At 49.8% G+C, this 18336-nt stretch overlaps 1 protein-coding gene across 3 annotated transcripts in view; it reads right to left on the reverse strand.

Annotated features, from left to right (window-relative positions):
• Positions 1-17244, reverse strand: part of flncb (filamin C, gamma b (actin binding protein 280)) — a 53601-nt gene extending 36357 nt beyond the window's left edge. For 2 of the 3 annotated variants that reach the window (XM_036519930.1, XM_036519928.1), the window contains exons 1-2: positions 16355-17244; positions 369-617 (exon numbers count right to left, since the gene is read on the reverse strand). In XM_036519930.1, the coding sequence (XP_036375823.1) occupies positions 369-617; positions 16355-16733 (628 nt within the window). In that variant the 5' untranslated portion in view covers positions 16734-17244. The remainder of the gene's footprint in view (positions 1-368; positions 618-16354) is intronic. The other variant, XM_036519929.1, reaches the window with a different exon arrangement.
• Positions 17245-18336: the final 1092 nt, after the last annotated feature.

Genomic DNA, 18336 nt, shown 5'->3' on the forward strand with positions numbered 1-18336 from the left:
TTGGAAACACCATGGGGAAAAGTTTCCTGTGTGAAATGTTTAGCCTTTTGGAGCAGGATAACCAGGTCCCATGGAGAGGGGAACTATGCGGTTTAGTAGAATGTAATGTAAATGAATGTAATGGTAGCTAAGCTAGCTTTGGAGGGTAACACTAAGAACAGAATGACTGAGCAACAGTAGAGGCCAAAAGCTTTATCAGTGTTATGAAAAGTGTCCTACACTTAATCTGAGTCATCTGTTCCTTCCATAACATGAATGATACTGAGATTGACACTGGGTTAACTGATCCTGGATCAGCTTTGCTTATTTACTCCTCACATGATGTGGCTGGAGTTAGGCTTAGTGTCAGATCCTGGGTCAGCGCTTACCGGGGGCACAGTTGTCCACCAGGGCGCCCAGGGCCTTGCCGTCTCTCCAGTCCCTGTTGAAGTTGGTGATGGGCAGCTGGGGCACCTTGTTCTGGATCCATCCCAGCAGCCTCTGCTTGGGCGTCAGCTTCTTGGCGTCCTCGTCGTCCTCGTCCTCCCACATGGGCATGGAGATGGAGTAGTGCAGGATCAGCGTCCATATCAGGCCCAGGATCAGCTTCAGGTTCCCGTCCACAATGGCCTTAGAGTCTGTATGAGGGGAGAGACAGGACAAGCCATCTTTACCATCCTGCCTCTCATCACCTCCTTACTGTCAGTGGCCTAACAGAACATGATCGGCCACAATGCAACATTGCTAGAGCGTTATCATTCATTTCTAGATTTCTAAAACTTTTTCCCTTTATAGATTCATATTCCTACGGACAGAAAAATAGGCAGTGTCCAAACCTGGGTGTTAATTTCAGAAGCACAGAGGAGCTTAGCACAGAAATATGCACGTCCTAAAGGAACAATATTCCAGAACACTCTAACCAAGACGCCACAGCTAGTTCACTTTAAGGTGTGCTTTAAGGTAATGTTTCACCTGGGACTTGAACCTGACAATTTCGGTAATGAGTCTAGAGCCCCATGTATTTGGTTTATCCTCCCGCAGAGACAGAACCCAAACCTGCCCGGGTCATCAAACGCACGGCGCGTGAAAGTGACTCGCTTCGACACACTAAAAAGCCTAATCTCTTTCAACAGGGAACCACAAGCTGAACAACCACAGTGACCACAGAGGCAGCAGTGTGGTATAGCATCATGGAACTAGGCATGTAACCCAAAGGCGTGGCTTTTAGGTTCCATTCCCAGGAGCAAGTCAGTCAGTGCACCCTAGAGCGAGGTTCTTAAGTGGAGTTACTGTGCTTGAATGTCCAGCACCGAGAGGGTCCGCTGTAAAAATGCATGCTATGTGAATCACCCTGGAATAAGGGAGGTCCACGAAGAAATAAAAAAAGAGCAATTCACCCCTTGCTGCACTGCAGAGAGGGATATTGGAGCTTGGATATGGCTGAAATGTGCTGCTTTGCCACCATTCAGTCTTATACATAAGGATAAAACAGTGGTGAAAGTTGTAAGAAGTCTACTTCTGGAAAGAGTAATGTGATTTCACTTGAAAATAGTTATAGAGGAGGCCGTCATTAAAACTTCCGAAATCTAAATCAGGGAATGGTGAGACTACTCAGAGTTAAACAGGCCGTGCTCACAGTGGTGGACCTTAAAGTACAAACACATCACTGCGCCTGAGGACGCCACCCTGTAGGGGACACGGCACCCCCAGCAAAAGTCACTACTCTCAAGTCTCCTGTGCGAGGTTCAAAATTGAGCTGTCCAAAAATTCAGCTGGGAAAACTCAGACAGGGTCTCAGACTTAATGTTGATCACTTCTTAATGCCTCTGGTTGTTGGAGTATTGGGACTGACATTTCTCTTAGCCAGGCTCTGAAACTGAGTTCACGTCAGCGTGGAGACTACCACAGAGACCAGCCGCGCACATTCACGCCCAAGGCCTGTAACAGTAACACTTCTCAGTGGGGCCTCTCCCTTTCTGCCCCTGGAAAAACGAGGCAGCCTCCTGTTCCTCAAGGGTCATGATGGCAGCTGCGGCACGTTCGAGCTCTGCATGAGGCCTCTCTCTCCACAGCCAAACACCTCACACATAGGATCAACACAGCTTGGAGCCGTGCTCACTCAGAATACTGGCACTTTAGGCAACGAAGCCAGCAGCCGACAGAGTAGTAGTACATACTACAAGCTCCATTTTCTTCAGTTTTGGCTTGTCTTAGCTTTTTTCTTTGAATGCTATCATAATAACAGGGCATTTGGCTAATGTAAGCAAGGGGGAGTAGTGCTTTCACTGCAATTCCCAGCAGTGCGGCACCAGACAAAAAACAGGTCTCCGCTCTCCACGTGTTGACAGGGCTGTCACCACACGAGCTGGTAGCGTTGGTAATGATGAATAATGATCTCGGAATGGCCCTGTGAACACTCCTTTTCTCAGCTGGCTTTAACACTTCTCAAAGGGTTCTCAGCTGAGCCCAGTGTAGCCAGAGGCTGAACGTATATTGTGAATGTACAGTGTGAATGAACAGCAATCATGTCTATAATTTTTATAGCACCAAGTAGACGCAAGGTAGATAAAAACAAGGCTGAAAACACAATGTGTTTGTGTCTCATTGGAAGCTCAGGATTCTTCCAGCAGACATGGGAAAGCAGAGCAAAGAATAACACAGAGAGGAATGAGGGGCGGGAATTGGGGGTGCAGGAAGAATTCCCAGCCGAGGCTCATGGGATAGCCGGGGCGTTCCTGAAAACCCTGCAGATGCCTGCTGGTTTGTAAGGTGGATGTTTGGAGTGTTTGTGCATGATGGGGACAGAAACACTCGGAATGCTGAGGGCGTTCTACTGGAGAGCTAAATTAATTATGTCCTTGAGGATTGGGTTTACTTTGACGCATTTGACGCAGAGAGAAGCACTTCCAGAAGTTTCAGTGCAGAGCCAGAAACTAAGAGCTGAAGCCGAAGAACAGGCTGAACACAAGACCTCATCTTCTCTGTAATAAACCACCCTGAAATACAGCAGCAACAGCCACAAGGGTTTTAACATGGGAAAACCCTCATTCTCTGATACTCCATTCTCTTTCCCTATCTCCTTTTCCCTCCTCTTCCTCCTCCCTTCTTCCCATGTTCCGCTCCATATCTCTTGGCATTTCTCCTGTCCTTTCTGCCCTTTTTCCCCTCCACCTTCCTCCATCCCTCAACCTCTCTCTGTTTCTCTCCACGGTGTTTGTTTGGTTGCCTGGGGCAACGCTGACCTATCGCCCTCTCTCTCCGACAAACACAGACTGTAAAATTTCTCTGTGAGCGGAGCTGCAGGAGACAAGCTCCTCAAACAACCTCGTGGTATTACATAGACGCAACTGGCCCCAGTCCAGAATCGTGCTCTTCTTCTCCTTTTTCTCAACTAAACGTTACTGAAAAGATAAGGTAAGTGTGATATAGAGGCATAATATTTAAAGAGCAGTTTTGCCACATATAGTATGAGCCCACTCTGTCATCGAGGTGGACTGTTATCTCCTACATTAAGTTTGTGAGTTTTACTCTGGTCAAATGTGACTAATATGCAGTGGTTTTCTTTAGGGAAGTAAAGCTGACACAGTCAGAGGTCAGGGACGACACCAGTGTGGAAAATCCATGAACAGTCCAGCCCGAACCCTGGGTCCTGTTATCTGTGTCCACGTTCCTGTGCAGGGACACTTACACCAGTGCATATTGAGCCAGTCACTTCCTGTCCTGAGACCTGCACCCTCTTATCACTGTGTGCATTTCACCTCTGTGAGGAAATGGGGGGCGCAAGAAAAGGGGATTCCATTAGCGTATCTCACTACGGTTCAGTCGTCTCCAGCAAGGAAGAAAACAGAACGCCACTCTGGCTGTGCGCCATGGGGAGCTCACTTTTTCCACAGGATTTCCCAAACACAATAGGACCGTGCCGGTCTGTGGGGGGACGCGCCCCTCCGAATGGAGCAAATTAACCCGAGCGCATGCTGTCACTTGCGAGCAAGTGCGGGTCGTGGCTGACACAAAGAGAGCCGCTGCCTCGGTCCTCTGAGTCGCGTCTCTCCAGCTCGCCCCTTCATCCCATCCCTCAGCTCAGTGGAGGGTTTGGCAGTGCTCCGGTTCAAGAGCAAGATGCGTTGGAGTCACACCTGCCTTCCTGTGTCTCCCCTGTAGTGTACACTTCAGAACCATCACTGCCTTCCTGTAAGTCCCCTGTAGTGTACACTTCAGAACCATCACTGCCTTCCTGTAAGTCCCCTGTAGTCTGCACTACAGCACCATCACTGCCTTCCTGTAAGTCCCCTGTAGTGTACACTTCAGAACCATCACTGCCTTCCTGTAAGTCCCCTGTAGTCTGCACTACAGCACCATCACTGCCTTCCTGTAAGTCCCCTGTAGTCTGCACTACAGCACCATCACTGCCTTCCTGTAAGTCCCCTGTAGTCTGCACTACAGCACCATCACTGCCTTCCTGTAAGTCCCCAGTAGTCTGCACTACAGCACCATCACTGCCTTCCTGTAAGTCCCCTGTAGTCTGCACTACAGCACCATCACTGTCTTACTATGTTTCCCTTGTAGTGTGCACTTCAGCTCACTTCACACTATTTAAACCCTCTCTTCATCTAACACACTAAGAGAACAAAGGGCCCATCCCTGGTTGAATGGTCTACGCCACTCCACTCCACAGGAGCTCAAAGAGGCAGTGTGCTTCAGCCCTTCAATCCCTCAACAGCTAGGAAAGAGATATACCATCCATCATAACCTGAAAGAGATCCATCTGAAGCGCGGCCAAAAATGTGGCAGATCTTTAACCTGCCTTCTAAATAGGGACACAAAGGCTTTTCTCCGAATTTGCAGGGCGGGTGGCGGCGCGCGCCCCTGTAGTCTCACTCAGGCGGGGTGCCCGCACCACAAACAGGGGGGGGTCCTAAGCCCAGCCCTGCCCCTGAGAGGCCAGCTGACACCCCCCGGCAGACAAACACAATCGCCTTTGGAGACAGCCGTGGCAGCTGGGAAAATGTTGGGGCTGTGAGGCTTGAGTTACACCAGCACGGAGCGGCGGTGCTCACCCGGCTTAAGGGCTCTTTAAAAAGCCCTGGTTATTTTCGGGCCTTAAATAAATCATAAAGACGCACCAGGGACAAATCACCTGCGGGTTACGAAGTTTAAATGCTGCCCCACTTCAGAGGGGCGTGACCAGCGCTCGCTCATAACACGGCGAGCGGCATGTCGCAAGCCAACACACACACACACACACACACACTGCAGCCCTCGGCCAGACCGGCTCATGTTCCGCTCTTTTGTTACATCGCCTGTCACAGGAAACTGGCGGAGGGGTGACCCCAAAAGCAGTCGGCGCGGCACAAAATTTCGCGGATTTTGGCTCTGGGAGCAAGGGGCTTAGCGAGGAGCAACACCAAACCCCAAATACAAGATCCATCTGCGGGGGATTAGCGATTCACTGCAACCAGCCGACGCCGTAGCCCGTACCTAACGATGTTATCCGAATCGCCCGGGTTTCGCGTCACGTAATTTGACTGGGAAATGGACGACTTGCGAAAAGTCGGCCCCAAATTCAAGCAACTTAACTCTCGCTCTCATACTAGTCCGTAAAACTGGAAATCTTACACCCCGCATAAAAAAGCCCAGCGCCACATCGCTGTTTTCGACCCAGAAAATAAAGCCCTCTCTTGGTAAGAGATGAGCCCAGGAAGCCACAGGTGCAGTCTGGAGTCATACAGTGCCGCACATGCTTCATCTTAAAGTAAACCTTCTATAAAGCGCGGTAATAATCCTGTCAGGAAGTACACAGGGTGTGAGGAATGGGCTCTCCGCAGAGCCAGCTCCAAACCCCAGATGGGATGGAGACGTCTTACTGTAAGGGGAGAAAGAGAGAGAGAGAGAGACTGGTAACTGCCTCAAAAGGCCCGAAAGGGAATGACTTCTTTCTTTAAGAATTCAGGCCCGGGATTCTCAGAAAGTTTATCTTTGAAGCAACAAACTGACCAAACGCAGCGAGCAAGGGAAGGTGCAAATGGAGACTGTCACTGACAGCGCAGTATCATCGGAGGGGACAGTTTTTATTCTCACGCTGTTGTTGATGCAGGTTTGTTGTGACAGGGTGACACGTCCCTCGACAGGGGACGTCACAGCTGCCGGCCAGCTGCTCCGAGGCGTCTTTGGCACCCAGACAGAGAGAGTCGGTGGCCCCGGGCCTGACCAACACAGGTGACCGTGTCTGTCTTTTCGCTGCCTCCACACCCCCTTCCCCCCCGGTGCCCTGGCCCCCACCATCCCGTGCTAAAAACCCAGCGCACATAGAACCACACACCCCTCTCCCCCACCATCACCTTCCCCCCACCAGTTCTGAAGCCTGAAAAGGCTGAAAAGCTCAACACCAGGATGTGAGACCACTGCCTGTCATTCTCCTTTCATCTCTATAGCTTCTCACTCGATATGCAGAGCCAGAGTTAAGCCATACTGAGGGCAGCAGTGTGTCTTGATTGCTGTGTCATGGGAATTATTATAGTAATCAGGTGGCTGCAGGTTCCAGAGCTACTGCAGTACCCTTGAGCGAGGTGCTCAGCCTAGAATCACTGCTCTGTTTAAAAGAATAGCATGTACCACACCAGCAATGCAAGACGCCCCGAAGAGGGCGGTCAGCCAAGCAAATAAATAAACTTCATCCCCCTCAAGCTCAGACCACAAGCGCAGTGAGGATCACAGCCAAATCGACGTGGCGTGACTGGGGACAGTGGACCGCTCCGGGAGCCACAGTTTTGGGTGACAGTTCCGATGTGGGTCACGCCCGCCTCCTCCCCCCCCTCCCCATATCGCACTGTCTTCCTGCGTTCAGAGTCCTCGGAATGTCAGCTGTGTCACCCCGCCTCCCCCCCTCCCCCGTTCTCGGCCTGCCTGGTCTCCTGGCTCGCCGGGACTGAATCTCGGCTCATTCCTCTCCGGGACAACAAGGGCGGTTTTGTGTGGGAGCGTCTGGGTATCTGCTCACAGTTCCCCGGGTTCGTCTGCTGTGATTCAGAGGGAACAGCTCGGCGGCGAAGTGCTCGGCTGTTTCTGTAGAGCGTGTGTCTCCGCGCCGCCGCAGGCATGGCGCGGCGCGCTAACTGGGTCGAGCCCAGACCCGCAAGAAGCCGGCCTCGCTCTTTCTGGACCTGGTGGAAACCCGCAGGCGGGGGCGGGCATGCCCAGTACCGAAAAACAACGCGCCCCCAGGGGATTCTGGGCCGGCGGTGTGACAGTCAGCAGACAAAGGAATCAGAGCTATAAACAGTCGTGAAGGGGTCAGCCAGTACTGCCACACAATCACACACACACACACACACCCTCCTGCACACACACACACACTCAGGAGCATATGGTCATAGTCATTGTTTCTGAGTGAATTGCGCTGAGCTGTTTTGCATTGCTGGCTTTGGCAGTCGGTCTTGCAGTAGATAAGCAGACAGACAGAAACAGATGCAGACAGAGCAACTGATGGATGGAGAGACAGACTGTCAAGATCTTGGCAAACAAAAACACATGTTGACTGTGGAGAGGACAACCCCGGAGTGTTCAGCTGGACTGAGTTGTTACGGCGATATCTGCACGATCATAACCCAAGACCCATAACCATGCTACAGAGGGATGATTTCAGTGGTACAGAGTAGCTCAGAGACCCAGTACCGGCTGTGGCTCGGGTCTGTCATCAGTATTGCTGGATTGTTTAAAGTCCATAACTGTGACACGGCTGGGAAAATACACTAAATATGTTATCCGCCATCTCGCCCTGCTAATGAGGGCGAAAACACGCAAAAGCGTGGAAACGGACACCCCTGGGGATGCAGAATCATTGCTGAGATGCGAGGTAAGAGGGCGGTGCCTGCACGACCAGAGTGGGCGAATGAGGGGGAGGGGGGGCGTGGTCGGCCGCAGGGGGGCCCTAGAGAGAGTGAAATCATGGCTTGGCTACTGTCTGCCGGATCCACCCCCGCCCCCGCCACCCCGCGAGGGAATGCAACACCCTCATTACCCACAATGCATCTCAGGCACTTTCCTCTCTAAACTGCTGCAGTGCTCTGACGTTCCACCTGGCCCAAGCTGCCCAGTAACTCCAGAACTTTCCTCTCATGTGAACTTTCTGTCCTGGTTGCCGCTGCCTGGTGTCTGGCTCAGAAAAACAACCACACGCTCGTTACTCCCAAACAGATTTTTCCGAATTGTTTCAGAGTCCTTGGTTGACACCGGAGAGTGTGCTGACTGAGTGAGTTGGCAGCAAAATTGCTGTTTACACACATCAGCAGACCCTCTGAGTTGTTATCGTTTGTGGCAAACAGCTCTTCAATTTTCACACTATGAAACCTATTCATTTACTGTTCATTTGGATGCGTGCTGGAGCCACTGGGACAGACTGGTTTGCTAAAGGCTGTCACAGTAGTTTCTCTTGTGAGGTTTGGACTATCCCTGTGCAAGAGCTCAAAGGAGACACAGAAAACACTGGAAGAGAGGGGTTCAGCCGTGGCCAAAAAGACCTGGGACGGAAAGAGAGAGACACAGAGACTCTGGGACAGCTGAACGCCAGTGTTCAGGACGACTGTGCCCCAACTCTAGCAGAACCGAACAACCAGGGCAGCTCAACACCGCGGTTCAGGCCAGCCAGGAGTGACAACAGGACAGAAACAATCGACCAGAGCAACTGCAGCTCGTTAAAAGCAGCTGACTAGGTACAGCCTCGGGGGGGGAAGGAGCCCAGAATAGACTGAGACAGGCCTTCCACCAGAGTCAGCTGCTCGCTGGGGATGACAGCAGAAGCCATCGTACAGAGGCAATTACACTGCCGTTGCGCTATAGAAAGACGGGGAGAACGTCATGCGCTAGCAATAAACTGCTGAGAGAGGCCCTACCCGAGAAGCCGTAATAGGCAGTGGTTTAATAGTGAGTGCGCTTTTAAGCTTGAGGGGTACAGCGAGAATCACAACGCCACAGAGCACCAACAAGCCCCTTCGTCCCCCCTCTCGCCTCTTGGGACGGAGCTGCGAACTTGACCTCCGACCCTTTGCGCTGCCACACTCGGCGAGACGCTGTGACATTCCTTTGGCGTGAGGTCCTCTCTTTGCATTTCACTCCCCCCCCCCCCCCCCCCCCACACACACACACACACGCATCCATTTATTATGTGACCCCACTGTGGCCCTGCTGGCCCGGCCTCCCCTTTACACAAGTACCCAAAACTGTGTCTGTTCATCGGAGCGTTCGCCCCAAGAGTTCGCGGCTTTGGAGGTCAGGTGACAATACTGACAAGAGGGAGTGAAGCAGAGAGAGAGACAGAAATGGGAGAGGAGCCCTCAGGACCACTAGCAGCTAAATATGTGGCCACATTCCACACACTGAGGGACATACTATGAGAACCATGTGCTGCAGTGATTTAGAGTTTATGAATATTTTTTAAATATGTGTGTCTGTGTATGTGTACGCATGTTTAATCCACTGAATATTGCCCTCTGTGTAGTTGTACTTAAATTTAATATTGTCCATTATTGCTTTGGCAGCTCTGATTTCTGTCTGTTGCCAATAAAGCTTCATTGAATTGAAAGAGAGAAGGAGATAGAGAGAGTCTGAGAGGGAGCGCTGAACTCCAGCCAGGACATGAATTCCACAGCTTCATTCATTCTGAAACTGAAGTAATGCATTCTCCGGCTGTTACCTGCTGCCTTCCTGAGATATCGAGTCATCGGTCGCAGCTCTGAGAGAGTCTGTAGATAAAAAAATACTGGATGTTTCCATGGAAAGATGGAAGGGTTCGCAGTAATGAAATAAGAGGAATTCGGTAAGACGGAGGAGAAACGTGTAAGAGCGTGAGGACAGTGTCAGGCAGAGAGAGTACCGCTACGTAAACCGTTCCTCCACAGGGGAGAAAGCCTGTTCCTCTAGATTTCACCATCATCTTCATCGCTATCCTCATCCTCATCATTTCTATGGACCAATGGGATGGATGGGATTCTGCCCTGCATAGCAAATTACAGACCAATTTAAAGAAACAACCCTGATAGATTGATCGTAAGGTAGAGATACAGGCCAACTGGCCACAAGGAAAAGTTCCTGGAAAAGACAGAGCTCTGGGGGGGGTTTCTAAAGTACAGTAGGGAGAGCTGGAAGGAAGGACTGGTATGGTTTGATAAACATAAGGTAATACACCATAATGGGGCAGAATAATGAATATTTCATATAGAAACAAGGGAGAGCTGCACCAAGGAGGATGTTGTTTATGAAAAATGATCTAATAAAATTTCCAATCAGTGGGCTTTTGGCCTTGCTGAGGAGGCACAGCTAAAGGAATGGCATATTCCATTTTAGATGACAAATTACAGTTCGCTCCAATTTTATATAATCTGATAAAAGAAACTCATAATGTCTCCGGGACAAACAAAAATCCCATGAGTCCTTCAGAGTAAAGCTTACGAGCACCAACCACTTACAATAATAAAATCACATTGTATATATGAGACTCTAACGAACAGGATGTTCTCAGCAAAAACTATTAACATCTTTCAAGATGTGTTTAACAAGACTTCCATTCTATAAAATGATCTGTGAGGCTGCGGGAAAAATGCACTCCATAAAGACTGATGCCAACCATGATATCGCAACTCGGGGGACTGAAATGTAGGCCTCCCTCCCGGAGTTGAGGTCCGCGGATGTCTGTGTGTTGCCAATGTATTTTTTCTTCTGGAGGGCCTGATATCAGGCCTCAGACGACCTCGGCCCAATGTCACGGGCAATAACATTTTAAACACATCACCGCCTGGAACGTTAAACCTCTTTAATATGGTCGGGAGTGCTTTTTTTCCCCTCCCTGCTCTGAAAAAGTTTCCGTTTTTTATAAATCACTGACCAGATCAGTCCCAGCTGACGGCGATGGTGTGGAAATACGAGCTGGCATCTTAAAACGCAGACCGTGAGACCCCAAAAATATGCCCCCCCCCCCCTCATCCTTCCAGCAAAAAGAAAGGTGTCTCAGACTCCGCAAAGCATGTTCTGTTTTGATGTGGACAAGTTATTACTTTTTTGAAACCCCATACACTTAGCGTCTTCATATTAATGCGCACTTCTGGTTGATTCATCGCACATATAAAAGGCAAAGAGCAAAAAGCCTCCATAAACAAAATCGAATATCTCTCAACAGCTGTGTTTTAATATCGGCGCATCGAGGAGGGTGCTTAAAATGAAAGGAAATTGCTTTCTTGCCTCGCAAACAAAGAATGCTTTTGGCATCTGCGCTCGGTCGGTCACAAAGGTGATCACAGTTTGGAGCTGCGGAGTCCGGATTGCAAATGCTGGCCACATGGGGACCAGAAGCATGAACCATTTTGTTCCAAAGCAAAGCTGAACATTTAAACAGTGGTCTTTCTCCCAATTCAGACTCCGTCTCCCTCTGCTAACTGTCTTAAACCTTATAAAGGTTATGGTGGCGGCCGGGCTCATTCTTTAGTCAAACCGAAGGTTTCTAAAGCGTTCAACATTTGACATGAAGGGCGCACTTGTGAGGAGAAACGTGAATGGCGCTGGTGATTCGGCGGTTGGTGTTGTCGTCGGTGCTCTTCACTTGCTCGTACCTTACAAACCCGATCCTGGGGAAAGGGGGGGGGGGGGGCTCTAACCGTGCTGGAACATTCCGCCGAGCTGACCAGCCCGAACACATGGTAGCAATTACAGACACTGGTGTAGATGGAGACGGAGAGAGCAGGGGAGAAAGAGAGGGAGCAAGAAAGAGAGGAGGAGAAAGAGGAGGGGGGAGGGGGCAGCTCTGCTCTGAAACTTCCTCCTCCGAGGCCGGCAAAACAAGAGAGCAGCCGAAATTCTCAGGCCAGAGGGCTTCTTATTCCGGGTGACACCAGCCCTGTCTTTGAGGATGCCCCGGCTTCCATGAAGCAGCTCCGCAATCCAGAAGGCTACATTTTCACTGCTGAGCGGGAAGCACAGCACCACGAATATCCATTTTCATCCTAACCGCTTGAGCAGAGGGGCGCCTCAGACTCCTCCAGCCCGCTAAAAGTCCATCCCGCGTCTGACGGGGGCGCTGAGGAGATTTAGTGCCACAGCAGCGCCCCGGCGGTATCAGCGGAATCGGTTTCGGGGGCCAGGAGGGCTTTCAGAGGATTAGGGGGAGGCCCCAATTTGCTCTACTGCGAGCCAAAGGTCGAGCAGAGAGTGTTCCGCAGGCCGCTGTAATGACGGCTCGTCTCGTGTCAAAGGTTAACATGCCAAAACAGCTGGCGGGACCACCTGTTTTTTCGGGTTTTCAGGTTAACTTGGACTGCCTTCTGGTTCTCCCTGGGCACCTCACATGACGTCAGAAAACAGGTCACCAGAGACGAGCTCCCCCCCCCCCCCCCCCCCCGAGACCCACAACCACCGCGTGGCCCCGACAGGGCAGCCAGCTGCCGGTAAAAGCCGCCGGCCAATGGGGTGTCATTCCAGGCCTGGCTTTTTCCCGTGCCTGCTTCTCTCGTTATCTCCCAGAGCATGCGACGCGATATATTCTGCCATTGACACATGCGGGTTATTATTCAGCTCCTCCGAGCCAAGAATCATATTAGTGTAAGTAAGAACACACAGCAGAGTGATGGAGGCCCTCCTGAGGGAGGGAGAGAGAGGGAGTGAGAGAGAGAGGGAGAAGGGTTTCCATTAATCTCTGCATGAGGCTGTAGAGGAGAGCAAGTTCTCCCAGCAGTCTCATGCTTTGACCTACTGTTTCCCCATCTTTGAGTCTCGCTACCCCTCGGTCCCGTTGACCCGTTGACCCTCTGGCCCTCCCCCAGGGGGCTCTGACACACCTCTTCAGGCTTTCACTCAAGGCCGCTGGGTTATTTTGAGGCCATTACTGGAGAGAGCCCAGAGTCCAGCTGCCTATCCATCAATCAGTCACTCTGGGGGTCGTGGGCGTGCAATGGTCATCCCTCAAACCTCCGCCCAACCCCCCCCCCCCCACACACACACACACACCACACCAGGTCCAGACCAAACCTGGACTGGTCCCACCTGACACCGCCTAATCAAACCCAGCCTATGTTATCAGTGTTTTATTAGCAAAACCCCAGACAGCCCCCTGACACCTTCACACCAACTGGCTTCCTTAGTCATCTGAGTCACCTTCCTTAATTACCTCCTATAGACCAAACACTACCTATGCCAGAGACCCCCGCCCAAGTATGAAACTGTATGTGTATGCGTTTGCATTTGTGTGTACATGCACACGTAAGCCTGGATGTGAGTGTTTGTCTGTGTGTGCGTGTTGGTTTGTCTGTGTCTGTCTGTGTGTGCACATGTATTTGCTTGTGTGTGTGTGTGTGTGTGTGCTTGGGACTGGCACTCCCTGTGGAAACAGAGACGTGCAAGGTGGCATTTCCAGGAGGGCAGCCAAACCCCCAGGGTGACATGGTGACAGCCATCCCGCTCCTCAGACCCATTTCCTGGCGAGACACCATAGGGCGAGCGGGGGGGAGAGGAGGGGGGCGGCCTTCCGGCCCTCATGACACCCGACACCCTGCCCCACATTGAGAAATCCGTGGCAGCTGCCCTTCTGGAAAGATCCCCCTTATCGGCAAAGTCATTCAGCACACCACTGGGCCTGCTCTCGTGTCACTGTCTGTTGACCCATTTTTCCTGCAGTGCATTGTGGGTACACATACTGGACACCAGGCACCTGGTGATTTGAACCAGCTGCTGTGGGCAGACAGGAACTTCCCTCTTGCTCCCCCGTGGTGTAATAACCTCTGACCTATGACCTCTGCCCCGATGGACACCAAGAATGTGCAAGCAAGTGGTGTAAAGCGGACAGAAGTGGTATGGCCGTCCCTCGGAACCCTCCGCTGCTCCTGTCCCTATCACCTCCTCCCCTGACTCTCTCATTAGAGCAGCCTTGCAGAATTTCAAGCCATTCCAGGCGCCACCGAATGTTACAAATTATTGCGAGGGCTGCTACACTCTGGCGTTTGGGGCGTAATGTCAGAGGCTCCTCGGCTGTCAAACTTTCCACTGCGCTGCCCTGGCCCTGATCTCAGGACGCAGTGAAAACTGCAGGAGGGGATCTACCATCAGGACTTACCGATGCAGATGGAAAACAATGCTTTAAAAGGAAGCTCTGCATTTGAGCACTAACACTTCTGCTACCATGACCAATAAAGCTGTGAACTTGAAATCCACAGGATTACGTGGATGAAGAATAATATTCTGGGCAGAATTTAGCCAAAATAAGATAATTGTTCTACCATGAACAGTGGTATCCCAAGTACCATGTCTGGTTCCGTATAGGTAATCAGTGGAGTATCACTGCCTATGAGCTCGTGCTGCTGTCTAGCATTATATCATAATGACGTCACAGCTAAATTGAAAGCAGAGTTCACCTTTCAGCAAACTGTCACATAACACATGATTCAGGCTCACCTGGGAAGAATAATGAGACAACACACTAAAACACACAATACCCTTTCAGATGAAAGTTGAAGTTTGGCCAATTGTTCATTATCAGCAAGTAGTGGAATAGCTTTTAGGCCTGCGCATACCTCGCACTGTGTAACAGCCTCTATATGAGACACACAACCCAAGGTTTTCAATGAGCTAATCCTCCACGCATTTGCCAGGAATCAACACCTGACAGAGTCAGGGCCTAAGCAAATGTCCTTTGCTCACTACAGCGGCTGTAGTGGATCCCATTCAGTGAAGACAGAAATGTGTGAGTAGTAAGCAAAGTGCTGCTTGTGTGGACCGACATGTTTTCAGGGGTGGTGTCCCTTCTCTCTCTCTCTCTCTCAGCCTCTCTCTCTCTCTCTCTCTCTCTCTCTCTCTCTCACCATTATCATCACCATCAGCACTGCCATTGGATGATGCTGTCTGTCTTTTTAAAAAAATGATACTCCAGAACATAACAATGAAACGAGAGTATCTGGTCTAATATGAAAGAAATCAATACAGCATATCAGCATATAAGATGAAGTGTTATATAGCGCTAGTACTTAGGGTGAGGGAGATGTTGAGTATGCGTGAAGCGGCTTCCACACAAGGATCTGAGCAGGCTTCGGAGAGGGGGCTCGGAGTGACTTCATCGGACCTCCGCCAGCGCCCAGAACAGTCCTGAACATGGATGAGTGCCAGCAGCACGATCCTGCTGTACGAGTCATAAAGGTGTAGCATTACCAGTCTCCTCTACTCAGCCCTCACACTCTGACACTCAGTCTCTTAATGACTGAACACAGGCTTCCCCAACACTGTACCACTGAGCCATAAACTAATCTACCCCAACACTGTACAACTGAGCAGAAGAATCCAGCCCAAAACTGAATCAACGAACAACAAAGCCTAGCCTTACACAGTACCACTGAACAACAGAATCAGCTCCACACCATTGGTGGAATCTACATCTTACTTCAGCTCCTGGAATAAAAGCCTTCTCAGTGTTCAAATGTGCCTTTTCACTTCCAGATAGTTCTCTGCAACCCAAGCACCCTGACACTGTCAGATACCAACAGAGCGGCCATTCTGAGAGCAAAGACAAAGCACAATATCCCAACACGCCCCTGTCTACTTAGCTCAAGGACATGTATCCCAGCTAGCTAATTGTGAAGTTTGTGCTTAGAGATTTATGTTTTTATTGGTCTGTAAAAGTAGCACATCATTCTGAGCTTATTAATACAAATACAAAAGTGTGCTTTTTCTTAAAGTCGTATTCGACACGCTAGGCTACCGGTAATCCTTAACTACAGAGTAGTAGTAAGCTAATGGCTTAAAGTTCATAAAAATAACTGGGAATTCTATTTTACAACTGTAACAAGCGACGTGTATTTCTCGTCCACCAGCGATATCCAGTCCAAAGAGAGCATACAGCCTTTGCTTCGCTAATCAGTTGGCCGAAATTCTTCCATTTGAGCATCCTATCCACTGCGCGTTATAGCTGTTTTACGCACCCGAATTCATTCGTGATGATGGGCATAACTCACAATCACTTCACCGTGTCGCGGGTTTAAAAATAGTTCATGCATCAATATAGCTGTTGGCAATACTGAGCACATGACGCGAGAGATAAAACGAAATAGTTGAATTTACGTGACTCGAAACGACAGCAGGTAGTTTGGACTGCTTCCAAATATGTAACCTTGAAAAGCACTGTAATAGCTTTTTTTACAACTTTTGGTTCCGTGCGGTTATCTGTAAAGTGAACGCACGTAATTGTGGATCCTGCCCTGCGCGGCGGCTCAAATACGCCCTCTAACCCACTCTTTGGGAACTTTGTCCCAGCGTTTCGTACCGCATAGAAAGAAATATTATCTTTCTCTCGGGCACACATTAAAATAAACGCAGCCACTAGGTCAAAAGTTACGCGGTGACCCTCACTTACCTATCGACACCAGCTTGATGTGTTCTCTGTCCAGGAATTCCAGCGCCACCGACACATTCTCCAGTTTCATCTGTCTGAAGTTGGGTCTGGCGTGGTACTTTCTGTACATTTTCTTTTGACTCAAAACCTCCAGCAGACCTATGAGTTTGAGCCCGTCGCTCAGGTCTTTCTGGAGATCGTTGATCCTCTTGTTCATACACTTCAGGTGCTCGTTGCACCACCTGGTGAAGGTGTTCTGCTGGATCTTCTTCCATGGCGCATCCTCCGCTAGGTCCTTCTCGGTCGCAGGCATCTCGTCTTCCTGGTCTTCCCCGTTATCGGTGCCCTGGTAGTACTGAGGCGGCTGCTGCTGGTCGTAGTACGTGTTGTTGCTCATCATGTTTTCGGTTTCCGTGCCCCTTTTATACCGTAATCCGTGAGGCCAGTGTGTGAAATTTACCGCACGCGTGGGAACGTTTAAAAAAAAAAAGTTTTCGTAGGGCAGTGCCAGGCGCGCACTCGCTGTGAAAAGTTCAAAACTTGGAGGAACTTTGAAAAAAAAAAAGCGACCGCAGGCGAGTGAGAGGGAGAGAGAGAGGGGGATCTTTTCGGACGTACTTGTTAAGAAGGCCGGGCTTGTCAAACCAAGCACTTCTGTCAGCGAAATGATGAATTAAAGAATCCGATTTTCGTTTCCAGCGCAGCCGGTCCCCGTTTTTAATTGGCGGTGCCGCGAGAAATATGAAAGCCGCTTCTTAATAGACAGTTTGGCTTAGAAGGAGAAGAATGTAGGGTTTGAAGAGTGAGGTCTCGGTGCCGTTGAGGAGGAGAGGATTGCTATCGTATAAAGCGATCACTGGAGCGGAGATTGAAACGCTTGTCCACCATGTGTGACTAAATGAAGAGCAAGACAGAACAGGGGTTTAAAAAGAAGCGAGACCCCCCGGTCCACGTCAGATAGATGGATTCCCTGGAATGTCCTACTATGACCATATACAACTGATGATGCGTAGTTGTCCGGTGCTACGGAGATAGCGATGCGGTGTAGGATTGGGTACTATGCATAACGGAGAAAGGGATTGGCTGGACCCCCAGCAGTTGGGACATCTTACTTTATTTTTAGGCACACCAAATTGGGTTTGGGGGGCTGGAGTTTTCGGTCGTTGTAAAAGCGTGCAGTGATTTAGCCTGCTGGGGCGGTTAACAATTGATCCAGGAAAAGAAAATGACGCTGGCACTAAATAAATCAAGAACTTTGCGCGGTGGCTTATCTCACATCCACACGGTTGAACTTTTTTGTGTATTACACATATATGCTGTAATTGAATACATTCTCATTACAAGGTCGTTTATTGGTATGGATTATCTCCTGCCTGGACTCCCCCTCCCTTCTCCCCTTATTGGCTATGAGGTCATACATCATCTTCGGAATCGGGTAGCTGCACTTATTAAACTATGACGTGATACATGAGTCTGGCAGCTATGTGTCGTCTCACGGTGAAATATGTATTCTCAATAAACAAAAGTGCGGCGGTAAACAGCGTGTCCCCATGAATCACGTCGTACTTTTACTTCACCGCTTAGCAATTTCTGAAGGCAAGGGTCACAAGGAGAGCATTACACACGACGAATGTGGAAGTGATTTCTAGAATGCGTCAAGGCGCATCTATTGAAGTGTCAATGGAGCGCTCACTCCGGAGGTGCGATAATTTTAAATATTCAACACGTCAACATCACCTGTAAAGTTTTGCCTGGTTTTGCCTAAACTTGGAAAAGTGATTTATATGGCTACATGATAAAGGGTAGTTTTCCATGTGGACAAATGAATAGGTTCACAGATTACATTATTTGCTTTTGTTCAATGTACTGTATGTGTTGCTGAAGTATGTAGCTCAAGGCTACAATAGAAACTGAACTGAATCCACAGCTTTTGGGTTGGAAACGACCTTAATCACAACCACAACCTAATTGCTTTAATTACGACCACATCTATCTTATATCCA

The sequence above is a fragment of the Megalops cyprinoides genome, chromosome 25 (assembly GCF_013368585.1).
Source record: "Megalops cyprinoides isolate fMegCyp1 chromosome 25, fMegCyp1.pri, whole genome shotgun sequence".
Lineage (NCBI taxonomy): Eukaryota > Metazoa > Chordata > Actinopteri > Elopiformes > Megalopidae > Megalops > Megalops cyprinoides.